Below are 23,446 nucleotides of genomic sequence, written 5' to 3'. Positions count from 1 at the left end.
GCACTGGTACAGATGTGATGGGGGATTGACAGATGTTTTGTGCAATGGTATAGATGTGATGGGGGACTGACAGATATTTTGTGCACTTGTACAGGTGTGATGGGACACTGACATGTTTTCTGCACTGATACAGATGTGATGGGACACTGACATGTTTTGTGCACTAGTAAAGATGTGATGGGACACTGACATATTTTGTGCAATGGTACAGATGTGATGAGGGACTGACAGATGTTTTATGGACTGGTGCAGATGTGATGGGGGACTCACAGATGTTTTGTGCACTGGCACAGATGTTTTATGGGGACACTGACAGATGTGTATGGGGGTAGGGGTGACAGTGGTGCTTGGTGTACTGTTTGTGGGGATCTGTGACAGCTCTGTGTGTAAAGTCACCTTACACACAAAACTGTCACAGCTATTGCATATTCCCCCACTCCCCCCCCCCCCTGCACTGAGCTCTCACTGACCTCAGTAGGGAGAACTGTCACAGAGACAAGTGTCTCTGTTTACATTGTGAAGGCTGTGATTGGACACAGAAGTCATGTGATCGGGAGGGTCAATCACTGTGCCCATATCCCGATCTTGTCTTGGCTGTGTCCTGTGATCACAGCCTTCACGGGATCTTGCCACTGCGCGGCCTCGTGGCGGTGAGCAGGCGCTCGTTCTGAGGGACCTACAGGAACGTCCACTCGGCCATTTATATACAGTGGCCGGGTGGGAGGAGGTAACGGTAGGATTATGAGCATGTCATTAAGCCATCAGGCAAAACACAAAATACAGTCATAAATTGTGTGATTGTTCAACATAAAATCTTTGACAGTTACAGCTTGAACCATAACACATATAATTAAACATACCATGACTGCTAGCTTTTTTTAGTTAATTTATTTTTTGTTCAAACTCATCTAAATGTTAACATTTTAACCTAATAATTTATTCTGACATTTTCCCTGTTTCCTAGTGACAAAATGTTTCCTGCGTTTGGTTTTGGTGCCAGAATACCTCCAGATTACAAGGTAAAACAATATTTTAATTCTCCAATTGTATTTACTGTATGCTGGATTTATAATATTCATTTTGAAAACAGATCTAAACTTGAACCAAAAGATATAATACATTCTGAATGCTTGGATGATAATTGCAGACATAGTCTATGCTCATTATAAATATTTTTTTTTTGTGTCTTGGTTTTAATCTGTAAGTCATAATAAAATATAAAAACAAATGTTGTTAGGCTTATTAGTATAAATGAGCACACGGGATCAAACGAATCAGGATACCAAGCAGATTGCTTTGACATACATTTTTAAAGGATAAGTCCACTCTTTGTTTTTCTAAATTCCAGCTCCCTTATGTACCAATATACCATTAATGTACTTTCACAGAAATAAAAAATCTTTATATTTATCCTAAACACCCCTTACCTCAGTGTCCAACTGGCTGCATACAAAAAATGTCTCCATTACTTCCTGGACAGACCTTGGGATGTGACACAGGAAGGAGTTTTACCAGCTGACCTCATTAGCACTAGGGATGATCGAACGGTGGCTCGACCATCGGTTCGACCCGAACATTGACTGTTCGAAATTCGGCCGAATTTCGAACTTTTTGCTGAAACAGTTCGGAATTCGGCAACCAGAACCGACCAAAATGCAATGGGACAGGAACTGGGCTTTAAGAGCCCGTGATTGGACCAGAACCATCAGTAAAAGCCAATTGAGGGGGCAGGAGGATGCTAGGAATGTGATTGGAGTGACTAGGGGGTCCAGAGGCCAATCAGTAGTGAATACGCCCCTCACTATATAAGATAGCCCCGCCAAATCTCTAGCATTGTAATACAGGGATGTGGAAGAGAGTGGAAGCAGTTCTGTTACTCCTGCTTCAAAGTGTCATTTAGCAATTATTAGTGTGAGGAAAGCGATATCTAGTATAGTTAGGGTAATATTTTACACTATAGTTAGATTTAATAATCTAGTTTCTGTAGGGAAAGTGTTAAGTGTCAGGGGACCGTAGTGTAGTGTAGGGTTAACTGACTCTGACTGCTATGGCAGGGTGACCAAACTCTTCCATTTCAGGGTGACCGCTATAGAAAAAAGATTGTTTCTATTAGAATTGCAGTAGAGCAGGATAGTGGCTTCGCTACTTTCACACCTGGCCGTTTTTGTTGCAGGCGTTTATTGGGCTTTTTTGTGGACGTCTTTTGAGGCAGGCATGACATCTGAACTTCTGTGTAGGGGTATATATACACACACACATATATGTATATATACACATACACATATATATAGGTGTGAAAGTAGCAGAACCCTATGCTTGCGCTAGTGAAATAATTTGCAGGCATAGGGCTACGCTCCTATCACACCTATATGTGTGTATGTGTATAAATACATATAAGTGTGTGTGTATATATACCCCTATACAGAAGTTTAGATGTTATGCCTGCCTCCAAAGACGCCCAAAAAATGCCCAAAAAAAAACGCCTGCAACAACACACCTGGGCGTTTTTGTTGCAGGCGTTTTTTTGGGCAGAGAGAGAGAGAGATCTATATATCTATATATATCTATCTATCTATCTATATATATATATATATATATATATATATATATATATATATATACACATTTTTTTTTATATACTGTCACCAATCAGTGTTCCTGGTCACCACCACACCAGTTTTATGATGATGGTGTACTGCACTGATGACAGTATGTGAGAAAAAAAGAAAATGTGAAAAAATATTTTTTTCAACTTCAAAAAGCGTGCGATGCCTCTTACTAGTTACCTCAGACTTTCTACTTTCCAAAAATTTGGGGGATATATGTATTGTCCTGGAGGTTTCAGGCTTTAACAAATTAGATAGGCTGTCAGTACATCAGGATTGATTGATCTCAGATATACAGTATATACCATAGTTTGTGGACTCTATAACTTTCCTACAGACTAAATACTAAACATTGATTTGGGTTATTTTCACCAAAGAAATGTAGCAGAAAATTAAATTGAAAATGTTCGACCTTTTTTTGTTTATTTTGCAAAAAATAAAAAAACAGTGGTAATTAAATAGCACTAAAAGAAAGCTCTATTTGAGTGGGAAAATTATAGAAATTTCACATGGTCTTTATCCTTCCTCAGAATCCCATCTTCCTTTACAGTGATCTCAAAAAAAGAAATATAATATAGTGTAATATGCTCAACCCACTATGCCTCAAATCTTGTGCTCACTTTATAAATAAAATTTCAATAAATAACCATTGCAGTCTGTCTAGGGGTTGCCATTCTGGGCTCCCTCACTGAACTGGCCAATTTGGTCTATTGTTTCATGAAGCCCAATCAGTGGTCACCCTATAATCCCTTATGGGACAATCCCAATCTGGCACACTTCAGAACAATTCCTAGTCCCCAGGTTTGGGCTCGATATGGTACTGACTTTGAGCTGTTATGCCCAGGGGTACTCTGCTGTGCTTTTCAGGACCTTTCTTTCGAATATGGACTGTCCGGTTGGATGCACTTTCATTACTTCCAACTGCAGCATGCAGCTCGATCACAGTTTTCCAGCTCCCCAACCTTAGAGACAGACCCAGTGGAAGATCTCCTTGCACAAGAACAGCTCTCTAAACCTCTCTCTCAACCCTATACTTGGCTCTCCTGAATGTGGAGTCCCCCAAGATAGAAACATTATGGGAAATGTAGAGTGCTGATATTCCTACCCTAGATAGAGAAACTTGGGAAGAATGTTTTGAGGATAACTCTTGATTGGTTATCTCCTCTAAGGACAAGCTAATCCAGGTTAAATTTCTTCACTGCGTGTACTACACACCTCACAGGTTACAACAAATCTACCCGAATAGATCCCCTGAATGCACTCGTTGTCACTCCTCTATTGGCATATTTTTCCACATGGTTTGGACCTGCCCCAGGGTGGCCCAGTTCTGGACAGAAGTCACTGACCTCATTAATGTATGTCTACAACTCAGAAAGGGGAGAAACCCCCCTGAGGAAGTCAAGTGATCCTGTGGCGGAACGCATAGGGGAGGGGCAAGAAGGACGGTACAGCGAGTGCACCTGGCACGAAGATCTGCACGAGGATCTGCAGACAAGACGATCTGGTCTCACAGGGGCAGTACACTGCACTTTATATTGAGCGAGGTTAGAGTTGTGTGCTCTAAGCACCCTGGATGTGTGGGTAGCCATTTTTGGGCATTTTTAATAAAGTCTTTCGTTTTTAATAATATTAGCACTATTGGAGATCATTTTTTCTTACATACATACACGGATTCCATGTTGGAAAACATGGCTACTGGCAAGGAGGAAAACAAGGAGACAGAGCACATTTACCTATTAGTCCTTTGCTGACTAAAAAGCGAGTACTGACCAAACTTAAATGTGAGGTCACTGGCATAGAGGTGAGAGCATACCCGAAGGGGAGCACAAGTGGGGTGTTATCACCTGTTTATGGCAACTTGAGCACTTTCAAGGAATGCACGGGAGGAGTGGTGATCAACTGCATAGCGTTTATTTAAACTTTTAGTGTGTTTTTTTTGCATTTGATGTTTTACATCAACTAAGGACTGCACGTCACACATGTTCACTGTTTTAAATATCGCTTAAGCACTGTTAAGTGTTTATTCAATAAGAGCAGTGTTAGATTTTTACCTATATCCGTTTAGAAGCTAATTGCACTGTTTATTATTATTTTACATCTTTTGACTGTGCACTTTGAATTTTGAGAGAGATACTGTTTTATTTTCATCTTATTTCATCTTGTCTTGAGTAGTACCCCCTTTTTTAGGGCCAATTTAGATTATATTAGGAGCACAGAAAATTTACTGTATTATTACAACTGTCTCTCCCCATACAGTATCTACTGAGCTGGCCCTCCTGGGTATTCAGGATGATGAACAGAGACACCAAATTCCTACTTATTGTACTATGCTAAGAAAGACATTCTTTATAGGAGGGATTACCCCCCCCCCCCCCTCTCCTCTAGCCTTATGAGAATATGCCATTATTGCAGTGCTATCTATGTATAAATTAATGTACATGATTAGGCATTGTCCTAAAAATTATGACAATATCTGGCAACCATGGTTATCATTATGATTGCTTCTGATTTTCTTTTATGGATGGGTGTGACATGAGGATCCCTATGTACATTTTTTATATACGAGGTTTGACCTGCCTGTCTTTGATAACAATTGTTCTACTGCTTTGTGTCTGTATGTCACTTATTATATTCTTGTACCACATATCTTTTCAATAAATAGTAATCCTGGTTGAAAATAAATTAATAAATAACCATATGTGTATTTGTTCTCCAGTGATCTTCTTTATATACCCTTACCCTTCATATACTGGGTGTATGTCCAATCAGATTCCTCTAAACCCTATTCCTCCTTGTGTCCATGCTTCAATAGCTGTCTTGCATAAAGATGCATGTGGTTTTACAAAAAAAAATATATATATAGTGCAATACTGTTTTTCAAAAATGGTATTCAGACAGAAAGGTACTCATCTCTATAATATATTAGCTGTGCATTTCCTATTAATACCCATAGATAAATTCCACCAAGTGAATCACCTCAGCTCAGACACTCCAAACTCTTAACCAGACTTCCAAAAATTTGTGCTTTAATAAACCATTGTTCCTTCTTTTTGTTGCTCTTCAGCGTGACTTGTGCAAGTAACCCCCAGAAGTAAAAAAACCGAATACAGTGTAATATCGCTTATACGCAACACCTAAGATAAACTTCAAACCCCTGACCCTTCCATATCACCAAAATAGTGCATACCCCTTTGAGTGATCCAAATCCATTGTGTGCAAATGTGTAATAGCACCTTACCAGATCAGTGCTTCTTAAAACCCTTTCTTCAAAAAATGTTCACTCCCAACAGTCCCCCTTCTTCACTCCAGCATCTCTCCAGGGTTCCCATGCAAAAATAACATGCAAAGACCATAGTGCAGTAATTCCCTATAAAATGATATATTTAATAAAATCTATGCACTTACAAACATTTCATGACAAAACCCCTTGTAACCACTTCTAAAATGGCCACCAGGGCACTTTCAGCATGCGTAACCGCATCACTTCTGGGGTCTGACTTCACTTCTGACCGGTTTTATTATCAAGGCTTCTTCTCAGATTTGAGACATGGTGGGTTGAGCATATTACACTATAATATCTCTTTTTCTGAGATCACTGTAAAGGAAGATTGGATTCAGAGGAAGGATAAAGAGAGGAATAATAGGAAGAAGTTGATGGATGTATGACGCCTGATCTTCGGTTATACAGAGACATTATTGAATTTGTTATCTTGGAGTTTGAGAGTGCTGGTCACTTTTATTATTGATATCTCTTTCTGTAGGGTGAACAGATTGATTCCAGCTGCTAAGGGAAGAAACATTGAATATTACACTTTGTTTACGGTAGAGGTGGGGTTCCTTTGCGCTGTTAAGGAATATTCAAAAGATTAGATGTTAGAAGGGGTTAGAACTGCCGTTGCATTTTTACGTCTATCTAAAGCTCTGTTGGAGAGATTTACCCTCGCATCCTGTCCTTCTTACAATGTTTTACTAAAAAGGGAGAAAGAGAAACAGAAACACTGAAATGAAAAATGCCTTTCTTTCACCACTTGCCCTCCAGAAGATTTATCCCCCTTCATGACCAGGCCATTTTTTGCGATATGGCACTGAACTATTTTAACTGACAATTGCACAGTCATGCAACGCTGTACCCAAATAAAATGTATGTCCTTTTTTTCTGACAAATAAAGCTTTCCTTTGATGGTATTTAATCACGCCTGCGGTTTTAATTTGTTGCGCTGCAAAAAAGGACCGACAATTTTGAAGAAAAAAAAAACAATATTATTTACTTTCTGCCATAAAACATATCCAATAAAAAATGGTAAAATTTAATTTTTTCTTAAATATGTATTCTGCTACATGTTTTTGGTAAAAAAAATCCTAATAATTGTATATTGATTGGTTTGCACAATCGTTATTGTGTCTACAAACTATGGAATATTTTTATTACATTTTTTTTTTTACTAGTAATGGCGGTGATCTGTGACTTAAAACATGACTGCGATATTGCGGTGCTGTCAACTTCTCACGTACCTGACTGATAAGCCTGATAGTGCAGAGGAAGGCCTCCCTTACGTATCTGACTCACGGTCCCTGGTAGAGCAGACAGGTGGCACGGGAGAGCAGAATGGTATGAGGGCCTGGCGGGTCAGCTGTTGGACGGGCAGCTCCAAGGTCCCAGATGCTTTAAAAGGAGACAACTAGCAGGTAGGAGGATCCCAACAGCAGGCAGGCAGAAGGACGGAACGCCCGAGTCTACACTCACTCTGGGGGCTCACAGGCAAACGGATCAGTTCACAGGCCCGGTCAACAACAGGCAGGTGGCATGGAATCCAAAGGAGCATGCAGGTTCAAGGTCAGAGGGGAGCCGAGGTCAGGTGCAGGCAGAAAGCAAGGGAAGTCCAAAGTCAAGCCGGGTCATACAGGAGATCAATCACAGAAGCAGGTAAACAGGAGCAGGGGTCACAGGAAGCTGCAGATCAGACAGCAAAGACATAATGCTGCTTTTGAGTTTAAATAGAGCAGCCTGTTGCCAATCACTGCAATTAGTCTGCAGACTCTGCCCTAAGTTAACCCTTAGGTAGCAGACCCATGACAGGTGCACAGTTGGACACTGACACTTTTTGGGGACTGGTGACACTAAAACAGTGATAAGTGCTTAAAAATATGCACTGTCACTGTACTAATGACACTGGCTGGGAAGGGGTTAACATCAGGGGCAATCAATCAGGGTTAACTGTGTGCCTAGCCTGTGTTTCTGTGTACTATGGGAGGTTCTTTCACTGGGGAGGAGACATGGATTCATGTCCCTGCTTTGCAGGAACACAGGATCCATGCATTCTGTACAGACCTTGTTTACAGGATCAGCGGGTGCTGACAGACATGGAGTCCACGGTACCCGCCGATCAGCTCCTGCTGTGTATAATCACAGCAGGAGCGGGGTGCCGGCAGCATGCATGCGTGCCACAGACTGGCAGCAGAATCACGTACTAAGTACGTGATCCTGCGCAGCAGTGCCACTTTACCGCCATATATGTAAGTTATATGGTTGTCACGTGGTCAACAGGGTATGGGAGGGCTAGAACCCCTGTCAAATTTTGATTTGACATACATTGTAGAAGCAAAAATTCAGACTACAGTTGTAGCATATTTAAGATAAATGCACTTTTTCTCTTTAAAGGGGGACTCGTTTTATCAATACCCTACTTTTACTGCAAGTCGGCTCCTGAGTGAAATCACATACTTGGATGTCATTTCATGCAGGGGCTCCAGGGGGCACTAGAGGGGGAGCCAATCAGCGGGTCCGGCGGACCCGATGTCCGCTGGCCACCCGCGATCATTCCCGAGAGACACGGAACTGTGGTCTGACTATGTAAGCAAGGCAGATCGCCCTTCTGACAGGGAGGAAGACAGAGATCTTGTGTTTCTGCTAAGCAGGAACACCGATGTGTGTCTAACCCCAGTCAGAGAAGCCCCCCCGCACAGTTAGAAAGCACTCCCAGGGAGCACATTTAAAGTGGTTGCTAAAGCCACTTATATAAAGTCATCGAATCCCCTCTGGAATGTACCAATAAGTGTCGCTGTGTCTGTGTTATAGAAAAGATCTGTACCTAAATAAGATCGTCTCCTGGTGCTCAGCTGACCCCTCGACTCTCTCCTCTGCCCAGCTGACAGCTCCAGCAGGTTGGACCGAGCACTGCCACTGACATCAGCCGGGCAGGAGGGGAAGAGAGGAGAGAGAGAGCCAAGGGGTCATGTGATAGCTGGGAGCCGCTCTGATTTAGGTACAGATCGCAAATTATTTCTATAACACAGACACAGGGGAAGTTACTGTTATATTACAGAGGGGATTAAATATTTTTAAATAAATATGAGAGCAGCAGGAGGGGAGCGGGAGGGCATTGATGAGCAGAAAAGGCAGGGGGGGGGGGCGGAGGACAGAGAGCTGTGGCTGACAGAGGCACATAAACTGCCCACATTGTCAGGTCTCAGCAGCCATGATATACTGTGGTCAGTTTACAGAGGGGAGGGTAGAAACTGGCAGGATCAATTTTATTTGGGTACAGCATCGCACAACCGCACAGTTGTCAGTTATAGTAACACATTGCCATATTGCAAAAAATGGCCTGGTCGTTAAGGGGGTAAAACGTTCCGGGGCTGAAGTAGCTAATGCCAAACACTAATATATACAGTAAAACATAATGAGCAATGGTTAGGAGAGACAAACTGGTAATAAACTCTAAACTGTTGATTATAATTGATTCTATAATTTGATTCTCATGTCGGTTTTACTGTTTATTGAGTTTTTCATGCAGCAACTGAATGTATTTAATTGATTATAGGATTAATATTTTTTTACAAAGTAATGTTAATACAATGTAATGACTGTTGAATATCTGCTTTGTTCCTTTTTTCATTAAGGTTTCACATGACTTTGCAATAAATTTTAATGAAGACAACCCAGAATGTGCAGGTAATATTAAAGCATATATCAAGGCAAAATATAGTGTTTATACTGTATATTTAGTACATCTCTGCAATATACACACATTTACCTTTGCCTTCAAACAATAACTATATTATGTAAAATAATATGTAAAATAACTGTGAACATGCCAGAAATTTAGTATTCTCCTATCTTTCTCTATAACATGACAACAAAATGTATTTTTGGCTTGGAATATCTAAACACTTGTTGTCAGCCCTGCACCGATTTCTAAAACATTACAAGAAACATAGACCTCTCCTCATCTCCTTGTCTTTATTTTCATAACCCCTGATTGTGCTGAGCAGATTCAGTGCCCAACAGGGACTTTACAAAGTTAGGAAGGGTTAATGCTGTCGACTCTCGGATGTTCACGGCTCTGCCCTCTTGTGGCGGCTATAAATATAAGGAGATGCAACCTTTCTGGGTCCATGGATGGGGAATTGTATGGAGGACCGCTGCCACATGTAACTCTGAAGTCATGATTTCTTTCTGCCAAAGAGGTCGTATATTGTCACTGGGAGTGAGGTGACACATTGGGCTGTGCTGTTGGAGTGTGGCACAGGCAGGGACATAGATAAGAGGGGGGTCAGGGGGGTTCAAACCACCCCCCAGAGCATTCTGTCAAAAATAAACTGCATGACAGAGCAACCAGAGACACACCATGCAGCTGAATTCAGCGCTGTGGCAGAGTCAGTCTAGTTGTTTTGCTTTAAAGTTTATATATGTTAGTGGCAGCTGCAGCTGCACTGTGACTGTCCGACTCCCGTTCTGAGCATCATTTCCGCACTCGGTCTGGTTGGCAATGATTCACCCATGCTGCCTGTGGCTGGCTGTGCTGTTACACTGTCCGACCACTGGGCACACTGGTCGGACAGTAGGGCTCAGCTTGGGCTGAGGGAGGCTCAGGCTGATACTGCCATCTCGCTGCTCCTCCTCTGTCCAATTTATGACTGTCGTGTCCAGCCTCCAGGACAGGAGGCAGCACTGAGCAGAGTGACCGGCACCAGTCCCACCCACCGCTCTATTCCCATTGGCCCCGTCTTCTTGCAGTGCCATTTCTCACTTTTGGCTGCTGATTGGGCAAGGAGCTTTGCCTGGGCCCTCGAGGGTTTCTGTGTAGCTGCTAGCCTGCTGTGTGGACATAGATGAACTTGTTCTGAAGTGCTGCTGACTGCTGCTCTCTGTTCCAGTCCACTCCAGGTGTGTCACTTCTTTCTTTGTGTCCTCCTCAGAAAGTCAGGCTAGCTTAAACCTGCTTTGCTGCTGAATTTCTTTCTGTTATTCATAGTAGGTATCTGAGAGATTGTGGCAACTGCTGGCAAAGTTGGTGATTGAGGCTGGAGCCTGGACTGAGTCTTTCATTGCTGTTGTCTTAGGCCCTGACTGTTCACATGTAACAATTTGGGATCGTAGGCAGAATCGCCATGAATCTGGCCACTGCCGTGCCCCGATTCCAAATAGAGCTGCAATGCTGGAAAATTGCAGCATATGTGTTTGTGTTCCATTCATTTTTAGTGGCACCAAAATATGGTGTGATTTTGCTGTGATTGTTGAGTGATTTATGGTACAAAAAGCATCCAAAACCACACCAGGTTTTCGTGGCACTAAAAATTAATAGAACACAAACACGTGCTGTGTTTTGACAGCATTGCAGTGCGATTTTAAATTGCGGCCAGAATCACGACAATTCTGCCCACGACCCAAAACGCTACAGCTGTGAACAGGGCCTAATGACAGCAATTGAGGCTGGACTGAGTTTTCCATTGCTGTTGTGTTACTTTTGTGTTTCCCGGCTGCACCACATCCTCAGTATCTCCTCTTTTTCTTTATGTATTGAATCTGATCAGTACCACTTCTCTTGTCATGTATGCTGGGTGTAATTCCCAGTACCTGTTCTTATTCTGTATGTATAGAATCTGCAAAGTACCACTTGTCTTGTCGTGTATACTCAGTGTAATTCTCAGTATCTGTTCTTTTTCTATATCATACTTCCCAACCGTCCCGGATATGCCAGGACCGTCCTGGAATTTCAAGTAAATTCTGGTGTCCCGCAAATCTGGGCTGAATCCCACAGTGGATTCAAGGGTTCCACAACTTGGCTCTACTAGTCCACCTGGCAGGTGCGCACTGTGCAGTGCTGCAGCTGTCAAGGCTGAGACTCTCTGAGTGCCCCGTCAGAACAGCTCCCCCTCCTACCACCCACCCACTGCCTCGCCCACCCACTCTACAACCTGTATGAATGGGAGAGAAGGGAGGCTAGGTCAGCTACTCTTCCTCCCCATGTCCCCCTGTGTTAGCCCACAACCAGCCAATCCTGTGCTTGAGGAGGGGTTGTGTGGGTGGGAATTTTAAAGCAGTGCACATGATGTCACTGCCTGAGATTCTGGAGAACAACCAGCCTCGGGTGAGTGAACTCCCCATTTCTCTCTTCCTTCCATCCAGTCTTGTCTTCCATGTGCCATAGTCATCCTTCCGTTCTGCCTTCCATGTGCCATAGTGATCCATTCTGCCTTCCATGTGCTATAGTGATCCTTTCTGCCTTCCATGTGCTATAGTGATCCTTTCTGCCTTCCATGTGCTTTAGTGATCCTTTCTGTCTTCCATGTGCCATAGTGATCCTTCCTGCCTTCCATGTGCCATAGTGATCCTTCTTTCCTGCCTTCCATATGCCTTAGTGATCCTTTTGAGGTTTGTTCACGTATAGGTCACTATCTCCCTGACATGTCCCTCATTCTCAAGTTCAAAAGTTGGAAGGTATGTTCTGTATGTATGGATTCTGCACAGTACCATTTCTCTTGCCTGATATGCTGGGTTAAAAAAAATGTGTGTGCTAAAAAAAGTGTGCTACCTTCCACAAGATGGTGCTCTTTGAAGACCGGGCTTTTGACTGAACAATAGCCAACCTCACGGGACAACATTCATAAAAACTAGAAGAAGAAAAAACTGAAATCAGGTTCAATTTTCAAGAGGATCTGAGAAAATAGAATTAAGGATGTGATTGCTTGCTATAAGCAACACATAGTTTTTCCATTTTTCAATCTTTATGAATTTGGAACAATTTGTTTTATTTACAAAGACATTTACTTAGTACCTGCTGCTGAACCCCCCTCAGAACAAAAAATGATCTACAGCGCTGGCTACAGGCTCCGCGGTACCCACTTGCTGCATCCATTAGGAGAATCTAAAGGAAAGTCGAGAAGTGAAACACACAAAAGGGGTTAACTATGCAAATGGAATATGCTAGGTTGTAAGACTAAGAGTGCTACCTTGACGATAATTTCATGTGACAGCAGCCTCAGCCTGTAAATGCAGGCATTAGCGAGCACTACTAGCGAGTCCCTACTTAGGCGTGTTAAGCCTCGCCCACAACTGAAACATTTAAAGCTGAAATCCACGCTAAACAATTTTCTTTAAATACAGAGGCATGTTTATCCTTCTTTGAACCTTGTTGTGCTTTATGTGATTCCTCCAGATCTGTGCAGTAATCCAGGATGAAACTCATCCTGTGCTTTGCTTCTCTGCAGGGATTCCCTGTAATAAAGACCAGTCACTTGTGCTCTCTCTTCTTGTGCAGAGTTGCTGTTCTTGTATCCAACCCCCCTGCTTTACAGCGGTGATGTCACCGCTACATGTACCAGGTAATATCTGTGTTTGGAAAGACATTCTATGCACACAACATGGATTTACATCCTTTGTGACTTTTTATGGATACATTTAATTTAATTGGAGTTCTGCTTTAATATCCCAAATATTTTGTAAACTTTTATGGCATTTGCTCTTAAGCTTTTTAAAAAAAAAAAAAAAACTTTTCTACCACCTTGGTCTGGTAAGTAGTTACAAAAGAAATGATTATTGCATTTTTGTCACCGGTACCAAATTACAAAGTTTATTGCCCTCTCAATTTTAATTAGATATTGATTAGTTTGTTTCCTCTAATACTACCTGGCAGCTGTTAGAATGATTCCTCTGAGCTCAGTAAATACAATCAGTCTCTTAGGGATACAGGATAGAATAAAATATTGTAGAATCAATCTTGAAATTTGACAGATGTAAATGCAATCCTAACACCCTTATTTAGTAAAAATAAATAAATGCTGCATAGTTCACATGGAAGGACAATGGTCCTTTTTTTTGTTTGTGTAGGTTGTTTGTAATTGTTCCAAAATCTGAAGCTGTGGGGTTGATTTACTAAAACTAGAGAGTGCAAAATATGCTGCACCTGTGCATAGAAACCAATCAGCTTACATGCTTTCTGTCAAAACTTAAGGCTCCATTCACATATTGGCATCTCTGATCACAGGCAGAATCGCAGTGCCCATGATCCCGAATCATTGCAAATCGCGGGGCGCCCATGCAATTACCGTGACTTGCAATGGCACCCCAAACTCGGCACGATTGTCACACAATGAATCACGGTAAAATTGCGCAAACAGAATTGCGGGATGCCTACTGCCCAAAAGAAGTTCTTGTACTTTTTTTTGGGTGACAGGCATCCCACGATTCTGTTTGCGCAATTTTACCGTGATTCATCGGGAGACAATTGTGGCAAAATCGCCCCGCATTTGGGGTGCCATTGCAAGTCACGGGAATCGCACGATTTTTGCAATGATTCGAGATCATGGGCAGAATTGGGGATTCTGCCCGCAATCTGAGACACCAATATGTGAGCGGAGCCTGATTGAACAAGCAGAAGTTGATTGGCTAACACACACAGCTGCAACAGATTTTGCACACTCCAGTAAATTCTGATAAAATAACAGAAAACGGAGATACTGTTTTTTTCCAAACTTCTCCTGTCATTAAAATATTTTCAATAGTGAAGTGTTAATTAATGAATTTAGCAGTTAGCATTTACCCTTTCATTAAAGCAATTTTGTGTACGTACAAATCTTTTTATTCTTTCTTGACTACAAAAAAAAAAATGAAAACCTACAAAAAATTATAAATACTGTATATTTCTTACAGAATAAAAATATGGCACTTGCAATTTTTTTTGCTGCACGATGTTTATCAAATCTATATTTTCAGTAAAAAATAAGCTAAAAGTAATTTTAGTGCACACAAACAAAATATAATTCCAATTTTTCTGTACGAAATAAAAGATGAGAGGCTGTCAAATAAATAAATACCAAGTATGCCAGACATCAAAAATTTGTATGCCCGAAAAACAACGAAAAACAATCATACCCAAAATTATCAATAGGCAACACTTTATTTAAATGCCTTTTCAGTTCATCAGTTTGGAGTTAACCATAAATGAGGGACCTAGATTTTTTTCTCTGACACTGGTCAATGTATCGATGCCCAATAAGTGTTGCACAGTCATCGTTGACAAACAAACAAGTATGCACACTACATGATCCTTTGCGCTCGTATGTATGTGCCTGGATTTTTGTCAGGCTCTGAACCTGGAAGTACTTCCTGGGTTCTCCCTCTACAGAGGCATTTGGGAAATGGATGTTTCCCAGTGTCCTCCTGCTCACCATCCTGACATCCTGAGGCAAAGAGCATGGGATTCATGGGGAGAGGGATCTGGCAGGGGAAGGGGGTGGTTTGCTAAATAGCTGAAAGCCTCTCGAACAAAATAGAAACAAGCTCATGGCTGTTGTTGCATCTTGAGCTTGTTTTAACCTTTTCAAAGCCATGACTGCCAAGACACGTCATTGGCAGTGAAAGGGTTAATGATGAGAAACAAGCCTTATTTTTTTTAATTAAATATATTCTGCAGTAACCAATTGAAAATGAATCCTTAAAGTGTTGCTAAACCCACAACAGTAAAATCAGTTTGTATATGCAGTGAAGCATGCTTGTTTTACTCACTGTGGAACCTAAGGTGTTAATCCTGGGGATTGTGTAAAAAGGCTGTTTGATCCTGTCTTCCCTGATCCTCTCCTTTCATTTACTGTCCCCAATCTATCTTCTGATAGAACAGAGCATTGGGGACACTCTGCACATGCTTAGTCTGGTGTGTATTGCTAGAGTGTTTTTTTTTTTTTTCTTGGGAGGGTGCTTGTGATTAGCACAGGGCCAATCAGCACTGTCCAGACAGGGGGCCAGGGGTCTTGCAGCCTCACAGGGCAGTTGGGGGAATTAAAACTCCTCCTACAAGCTTTAACCAGTGTTTGGCCTGACACTGTTAGAAGTCACAAGGCTGCTATATACTGCTGATGAGGAAAGGTATTTAGCAGTTTATATTTACTAAAATATTTGTATTTCCATGCCCTGTGTACTGTGAATGCAGGATCCTGGGTTTAGTAACACTTTAAGATGCATACAGAAAGCACAGCATACCTTCTTCAGTTTTTTTTTTTTCTTTTCAGATTAAGGCTCTTTCACACCACAACACCTGTTATGACCCTGTGATACAGTATAAGGCAATGCACAGTAGATGTGTGCTGCTGTGCTTTGCAGTGCAAAGTTACTTTCACCCCAGCACATGTCTACAGCATGCTGCAATGTTCCAGAAAATACAGATGCATATGCGCTGTGCATTGCATTGCCCTGTGCCAAAAAACTGCACAGGATCTATGTTTGTGTGGTGAGGTGATTAGATAGCCCATTAACTTAGAATGAGATGCTTAACCGCATTGCATTAATACTTAAATTCTTTTTAATGACAAAAAATAAAAACAATTCCAATGTCTCTCTAAATTAAATAAATGTCATCATGCTTGCATTGCGTTTCATGCTGTGCAAGCATGAGAAATACCTGGTTGATCCTGCCTGTGCTGCTCCTCCTACAAGTAAACTGACTACGGTAGCGTGGCAGCCGATCCAAGCTGAGCTGTGCTCTTGCACTTGCGCCTGGATCTTCCATGGTCAGTGTGCAGCTAGGCCAATCCCTACCTTTGGATGGGAAAAGGAAAAAAGGTTTAAAGTTGGCGCTCAAGGTAAATGACAGGATAGGGCAACAATTAAAAAACATCAATGGATAAACTTAGTCCATAAAAAAGTCCATAGATGGGGGATGAGTATACTCCAAATGGACTGGTGGGAAATATGCAGCAAGGACAGGCTCTTCAGTAGAGTGAAGTCGACTCTGTAGGTTTGAGTAAAAACAAGAAGAGCACCTCCTAATGCAGTAGTGTTTATTGGACAATAAACCTAGATAAATGCACATATATCTAATCACATAGATAGATCACTAAAAAGGCTCATCAAATGGGACAAAACCCGATGGTGAGCATAGCATGGTGTATCTGGGATCCAAGGTATCGAGGCCGACATGGTGGCAGGAGACAAGGAGGGTGCCGGCACTCAGCGTCTTCTGGGTCGGCTTCGTATAGAACCATCTTGGACTGCAGCATTGAGGGCGCATGACGTCACCAGAGGGTGGAGGATGAACACAACACATTTCAGAGCATGCGCGACGGCCCCACTGGGCATGCGCGCTGCTTTTTCAAGCGTATGGGGCAATGGAAAAGTGGAAAAGCCAGGATTATGTATGCTAATAGATGGGCGTGTAAACACATTTTTAAGCGGGAAATTAATGGAATAAAGATGGACCTTAAAGTGGCAATAGCTAGTAATCACAAGGCAAAAAACAAAAGACAACACCAGTGACAAGTCATAACATGTAAATATGGTACAAAGCAGCACTAGTGGGCAAGACTAGATGCAAGTCGTATAGGAATTACAAAAAACTTGGAGGAAATAAAAAAATAAAAAAATGATTAATAGATAATAATATAACATAATAAAATAAAATAATAAATAAGCTAATAAGGGCAAATACACACTTAACCTAGTGTGTAAAGTTATGTACATGGGGATGCAAGTGGAAGGCTGACACTATATGATACCTCAGGTAAAAAGTGTAGAAAGTTATTGCATGGATGCAAGGGGATTAATTTGTGTGTGTGTGTGTGCGCGCAGTAGACATCTATACACACACGTACACAGATATAAGTATTGATTTTAAAAAATATATGGAAAATATGATGGTGATGGATTATGGGTACCTGAAAAGAGTGATGTACAGGAGAGGGTTATAATAGGATATAGAATGCAGCTATGGGTAAAGTTACAGAATGGTAAGAATCTCTAATTCCTCATGCAGGCCATTGGGCGTAAGAGAATCAAGGGTATAGATCCAAAATGTTTCACTCTGGCATAGTCGGGTGAAGCGTTCTGCTTCAGATAGGTGTTTGGGGCTTCTATGACCCAAACCTGCAAACTGGTGGTGGATCGGCTACGATATTCAAGAAAGTGTTGTGGTATGCTATGTTGGTCGCATCCCTCCTCAACAAAGCATTGGTGACGAAGGAAGCGTTGTCTTAATGGGCGAATGGCGCGGCCAACAAAGAGAAGTTTGCAGGGGCAGATGAGACAATAGACCACGTAATCAGTGGAGCAATTGAAAAAGTTGTCTAGGTATGGGAAAAGGCGGGGGACGTTTGCTGCCGAGACTGATTGTGTTTCTTTATTATGGAAAAACAGAAACTTGATGGCGATATCACGTCCAGTTTTGATGTAATGCCCCGACACTGGACACGCTCAACGGCAGGTTCATGATCGCTGTTGAGCTGACAGTGATCATGTGACCTGCAGTTCCAAGCTGGACAACACAGTAGAGGCAAGCATTTTTTAACATAATATACTCACAGCGCATTTTACCTTTATGTAAGCAGTGGGCACACAAAGATGTTTTTATCAAGGATAATCACCACTTTAATATAGGCATATGTGTGCTTTTTGCAAAATATCAGTGCTTTCCTGCAGCTGATGAAACCTGATCAGGCCACATCTGCTACATGGAATAGCAAGTAATATAGTTAATCATAGTCTCAAAATCGATACATGTAACAAAAGAAAGTAGATAAATGCCTTCTGAATTACATACAGTAGATACACTTTCCTTACGTAACTTTATTTAATATGTCACACTGCACTTCCCAGAGAGTGGGAGGGTCAAACGCTGACTCCGAAAGATATTAGTTGGGGGCATATAAAACAAGCTTTCCCTAAAAGGATGGAATAAACCCAAAACCAAAAATTAAATATGTTGCAACTTACCAATTATTACATGTGGTGGCTACATTTATTTGCTTTTCTTTTTTTTAGGCTTTTTTTCCCTCTTTTTTTCACTCTTTTGAGAAAAAGGTTTTACATAAATAAATAAGACTAATCATTTAGTGCATTATCCAAGGGGTATTTTATTAAATGAAAGGTAAAAACATACTCGCAAACAGTGAAGATGTAAAGCCTAATAAGCCACCATGTTTTGGCACAGAGGATAGTGGGACCCAGAGTAGTCCAATGCCAAGCAGACACCAGAGGGCTCTGATGAAGAGGGTTTACTCTTTTTTTTCCCCCCCAATGGTTTTTATTAGAATTTTTACATATGCAAGTCATACAATACGTAATATGAAGGAATATAAACAAAGATATTAAATATGGTGCGTCAGCTTTGAGCAGTATATTCCAGATGATCACACAGCGAGGCCTCAGCCCGCATCTGGTTAAATTGCGACAACAGTAATGGTTTGTTAGGATAACCGAGCACTTGACAATGGTACAGAGAGAAAAGAAGAAAATAATAAAAATATCAAAAGTTAGAGTAATTGTTTTTTCCTGTTTGGTTTTCTCATTGAGAAAGAGGCAAAGTACAATATAACTTTGCATCCGTAGATATTACCACGATGCTTCAGAACGGTGTGAAACATATCTTAATTTATAGCAGTAGGTACCATGCTTCAATGGACGGGAAATGTATATCGTACCCTATTCATTATGGATTTTAAGCCCTCTTCTAATCTCTCTAATTTGGTTAGAAGGGCCTTCGAATTGGTGAAGGTCCTAGGGTAGATATCTCTCCTGCGTGTGGTCTTAATGTGGTGAGGAAGATAATCTTCAATGGTTAAGGTTAGGCTGCTTCTAACAATAGCACCTGCATTGTTAACAAGAGAAAGGTTCTACAGAGTTACATACAGGGCCGGTGCTTCCACTAGGCAAACTAGGCAGCCGCCTAGGGCGCATTGCCCCCTAGGGGCGCAGCCAGGAGTTGGCACTCTCTCTCCATCATGAATTTTCCATCATGAATGATTATTGGGAGCTGAGGCGCGGGGCGGAGGTGGGGGGGGGGGAGGGACAGCGGAAGATGCCAGGTGTCTTGGGCAGTGGCGGAACTACCAGGCCCTGGTAGTAGGAGGAACATCAGGATCCCCAAGTGTGACATGGAAAAAAATCAGGATCTCACATAGAGATACATCGGGGTCAGTGGGTATGACAGCATGACATGGAGTAATATTGGGGTCCCAGGGTGTGACATGGGAAAGCATCAAAGTCCCTGGGTGTGACATGGAGGGACATTAGGGTCCCCGGGTGTGAAATGGAGGAATATGGGGGTCACTGGGTATGACAGCATAACATGGAGGAACCATCAGATCAGGGTCACTGGGTATGACATAGAGGAGTTTTTAACCCCTTCCCTTTTTTTGGGGGGGGCGCAAGTAGTTGGTCTTGCCTAGGGCATAAAATAGTCTAGCACCGGCCCTGGTTACATAGCATGTTTGTGGATAGTATTATACCAGTTAAACCAGGGGTACCAATCCAGGTCCACTTGTTTGGGGTTTTTAGAGGTTGAGGTGAACATTCGTTCAAATGTGACATGTGTGTGCACTATGGGGATGATTGCTGCACTATCTGGAGGGGTTTGTGAGAGCCAGTTATGTGTTAAGTTCAGTTTAGCTGCTAGAAGAATATGAGTGATCACTTTTTGGAAATGGCGCAGGAAATTCATTATGCCTATATCTAGCAGGGCCAGTTCAAAAACTGATCATTTTAAGCACCCCTGCCAGTGCTGAATGGTTTGTCCTAACCCTGCAACTAATGCTTCTGCAAGACAGCTTGTTCTTTTGAAAAACAAGAGACTCCCTGGCGAGATCACCAGATGAAAAAAAAAAAAGCAAAGAAAACCTAAAAGTTGCAATAAAATAATTGTTTGCTTTTGGGTTTAATGGCTCGTTAAGAAAATTGTTGACTAAAAAGGGTAAGAAAGAGAAATCAGGACCAAAACTGTGGGCTAGAATGAGAGTTGAGCCCCTAGTATAATATAACATTTCTCCACGCAGTAACACCTAGGACACCTTTTATATTGATTCCCCCCGCTAGGAACTACTGATCCTTGTCACACAGTGTTTTAGCTACTTGCTGTCAATTATCATTAATAACAGAATTAGAAAGTGACTAGATGAAGTATGGCAATACCTAAAATGGTCTCAAAAGGCCACAGTCTAAACAAAGCCAACCTGTTTGTGTAGCAGGACCTGACACACTTTCCACACGCACATCTCTTTGTTTTTAGGAGTTTATGGTTGCTTATACTGGCTTGTTTGAATGTAAATACCCCAATAAATTGTTGGATTCAAAATGGTGATTATTAAATATAAAATCTGTAAGAAGACAATAAATACAGGATTTTACCAAGTTTTAACAGATGATTAATGTTTGAATATTATTACATCATTGTTTGCAGTCAAAATGTGATAAAAAAAATATTGGATTGCTAGTGAATAACATATCCATGCTATTACATCTTGTTTATTTTAGGTATACAAGGTGTAGTGGAAGCCTATCAGAATTGCCTCCCGAAGTTACAGCTCTATGGACCAACCAACATTGCTCCCATTATCCAGAAAGTGGCCAAGTCTGCCTCAGAGGAGACCCACACTATGGAGGCCACGGTAAGGCAAAGGGCTTATATTTGCTAGGATGATTACTTGGTAGTTTAGGAGATTAGGCTGGAATGAGAATTCAAGATGTGTGCACACTATAATACAATAGCTGAGCTAGATTGCTGGTGTAAATTCCAAAAAAGAATGCCTGCTGAGTAAATATTTGTTTTCTCTCCAGCTCATTTGACCTCTTATTTGCGGCTGTCAAGTGAGTGTCTTTGCTGAAAATAATATTTCCTAAAATAGTTTACAACTATGCTTCTGTAAAATATGACAAAACCTTTTTATTGTAACATTTAGCAGTCCGATATAGCGAGGTAAAAATTACAACTTAGCTTTATTAGTAAGGAAATATGAACACTCATTCAGGGATATGACATCAGTAGTAATATTAAAAATAACTATAAAAAATACATTTTTGCTAAAAGCCACATCCAAATTGGGTATATATAAACCACGTTGCCAGTAGATTGGAAGTTCATCTAGCTGCAGCACATAAAGGAATTCAGAACCATCGTTACAATAAGGATCCTTTCACACGAGCGATCCGATCAGATCCACCTATCAGTTTTTTAAGCGGATCTGATCGGATCCCCCATGCATCCCTACGGGGCAGCGGATGTCAGCGGAGACATGTCCCCTGACACCCGCTGCCATCCGCATCCGATCCTGTCCGGGAAATCCGGACGGATGGAAACCCTATTTTCCATCCATCCAGGGGATCGGATCGGATGGGATCGGATGAGAGCGGACAGGCGGTCCGCTCTCATCCGATTCCCCCATAGAGATGCATGGGGCTCTGACACCTCCCTCTCCACACACAGAGTGGAGAGGGAGCTGTCACCTGCCTGCTCAGTGGGGATCAGTATATCGATCCCCCACTGAGCAGCACTGATCCGCCTATGGAGGTGGACCGTGTGAAAGAAGCCTTACATAGTACTACTACGATGGTTTATGTACAACTGGGCATTTATACAAGAGCCATCCTTACTACATTTGATGCTCGTTACCCCTGTTTGTTTATCTGGTGAGTGCTGTCCTGGGAGAGAGGGGAAGCACGCGTGCTTTCACGGTCACGAATTACCACTGAAGACTGATTATATTTTGGAATCTGTCATCTATTTATATGGACAATTTTTTTGGAATTTTATACCATCATTTCTTGCACAGATGTAACTTTTTTTCACTTTGCCACTTTATTGAGGTTTTCTTCCTTTTCCTAAGTTTCATATACTCTTTAGTCATAACACCACTAGTATTGTTTATTTATTACTATTTATATATACAATTTTTACACTATTTAATTTGTTGCACTTTAGCACTTTATTTCTTAAGTTACCAGGTTTGAATATTGATATTTGTGAGATACACTTAATTTTTCACTAGTCTTACTCCCTCTTGTACTAGGCAGCGCCATTTACCTCCCTCTTTTCTATTCATTTGTATCCCTTCGTTGGGATTACATATGAGGTAGGCTGCAGCTGAGTAGGTACACCCTAGCACGGATCGTTACATACATTATCTGGTGTCGATAGGCCCGCACCCTTTTGTATATTCCTATTGGCACATTTAAGGTTTACTTCACTTGACACATCAACACAGCTCCTTGCCATGCTTTATTAAAGTATATGGCCTATGATAACTACAATTAGATTGTACCACATATTGAAAGCTTTAAATTTACCAACAATGATGTAGTGCCAAAGCCTCACTAAACAATTTGTTCAATTTATATCCATTCTTGTAGACCTTCACACTACACAGTCGGTGATAATTCTTAAAAGGTTTATACAATCAGGCTGTAATATTTGTGGCTAGCTTAAAGTGGACCTCCAGCCCCACCACCAAAAAATTAAAAGTCTGCAGCTACAAATACTGTAGCTGCTGACTTTTAATATAAGGACAATTACCTGTCCAGAAATCCCGTGATGTCGGCACCCCAGACGATTTTTCAATCAGCTCTTGGGTGCTGTCACCGCCAAACTTTGTGAGCCTTGTGTCACAGCCGGTTCCCCGTGAAGCACGCTGTGCTTTGTGAATGGCCCGGTGGCAGGGGAAGGAGGAGGAGGCCGAACTTCCGGGTGACTTCCCTGCGGCGAAGTCACCAGGGAGTGGGAGTGGGTACCTGTCAAAAACAAGTGCCGCTCCCCCCGAAAGGTGCCAAATGTGGCAGCGGAGGGGGGTGGAGTAAACAAGCA

General features: G+C 41.7%; 1 protein-coding gene across 1 annotated transcript in view; it reads left to right on the top strand.

Annotated features, from left to right (window-relative positions):
• The window catches only part of CPNE4 (copine 4), a 609,887-nt gene that overhangs the window by 568,627 nt on the left and 17,814 nt on the right, over positions 1-23,446 (top strand). The window contains exons 12-14 of the mRNA XM_082258376.1: positions 965-1,019; positions 9,507-9,558; positions 21,124-21,257. Coding sequence (XP_082114502.1) covers positions 965-1,019; positions 9,507-9,558; positions 21,124-21,257 — 241 coding nt within the window. The remainder of the gene's footprint in view (positions 1-964; positions 1,020-9,506; positions 9,559-21,123; positions 21,258-23,446) is intronic.

Source organism: Pelophylax lessonae (assembly GCF_965119305.1).
Source record: "Pelophylax lessonae genome assembly, chromosome: 5".
NCBI classification, from domain to species: Eukaryota; Metazoa; Chordata; class Amphibia; order Anura; family Ranidae; genus Pelophylax; species Pelophylax lessonae.
This window is presented reverse-complemented; position numbering and strand designations above follow the sequence as displayed.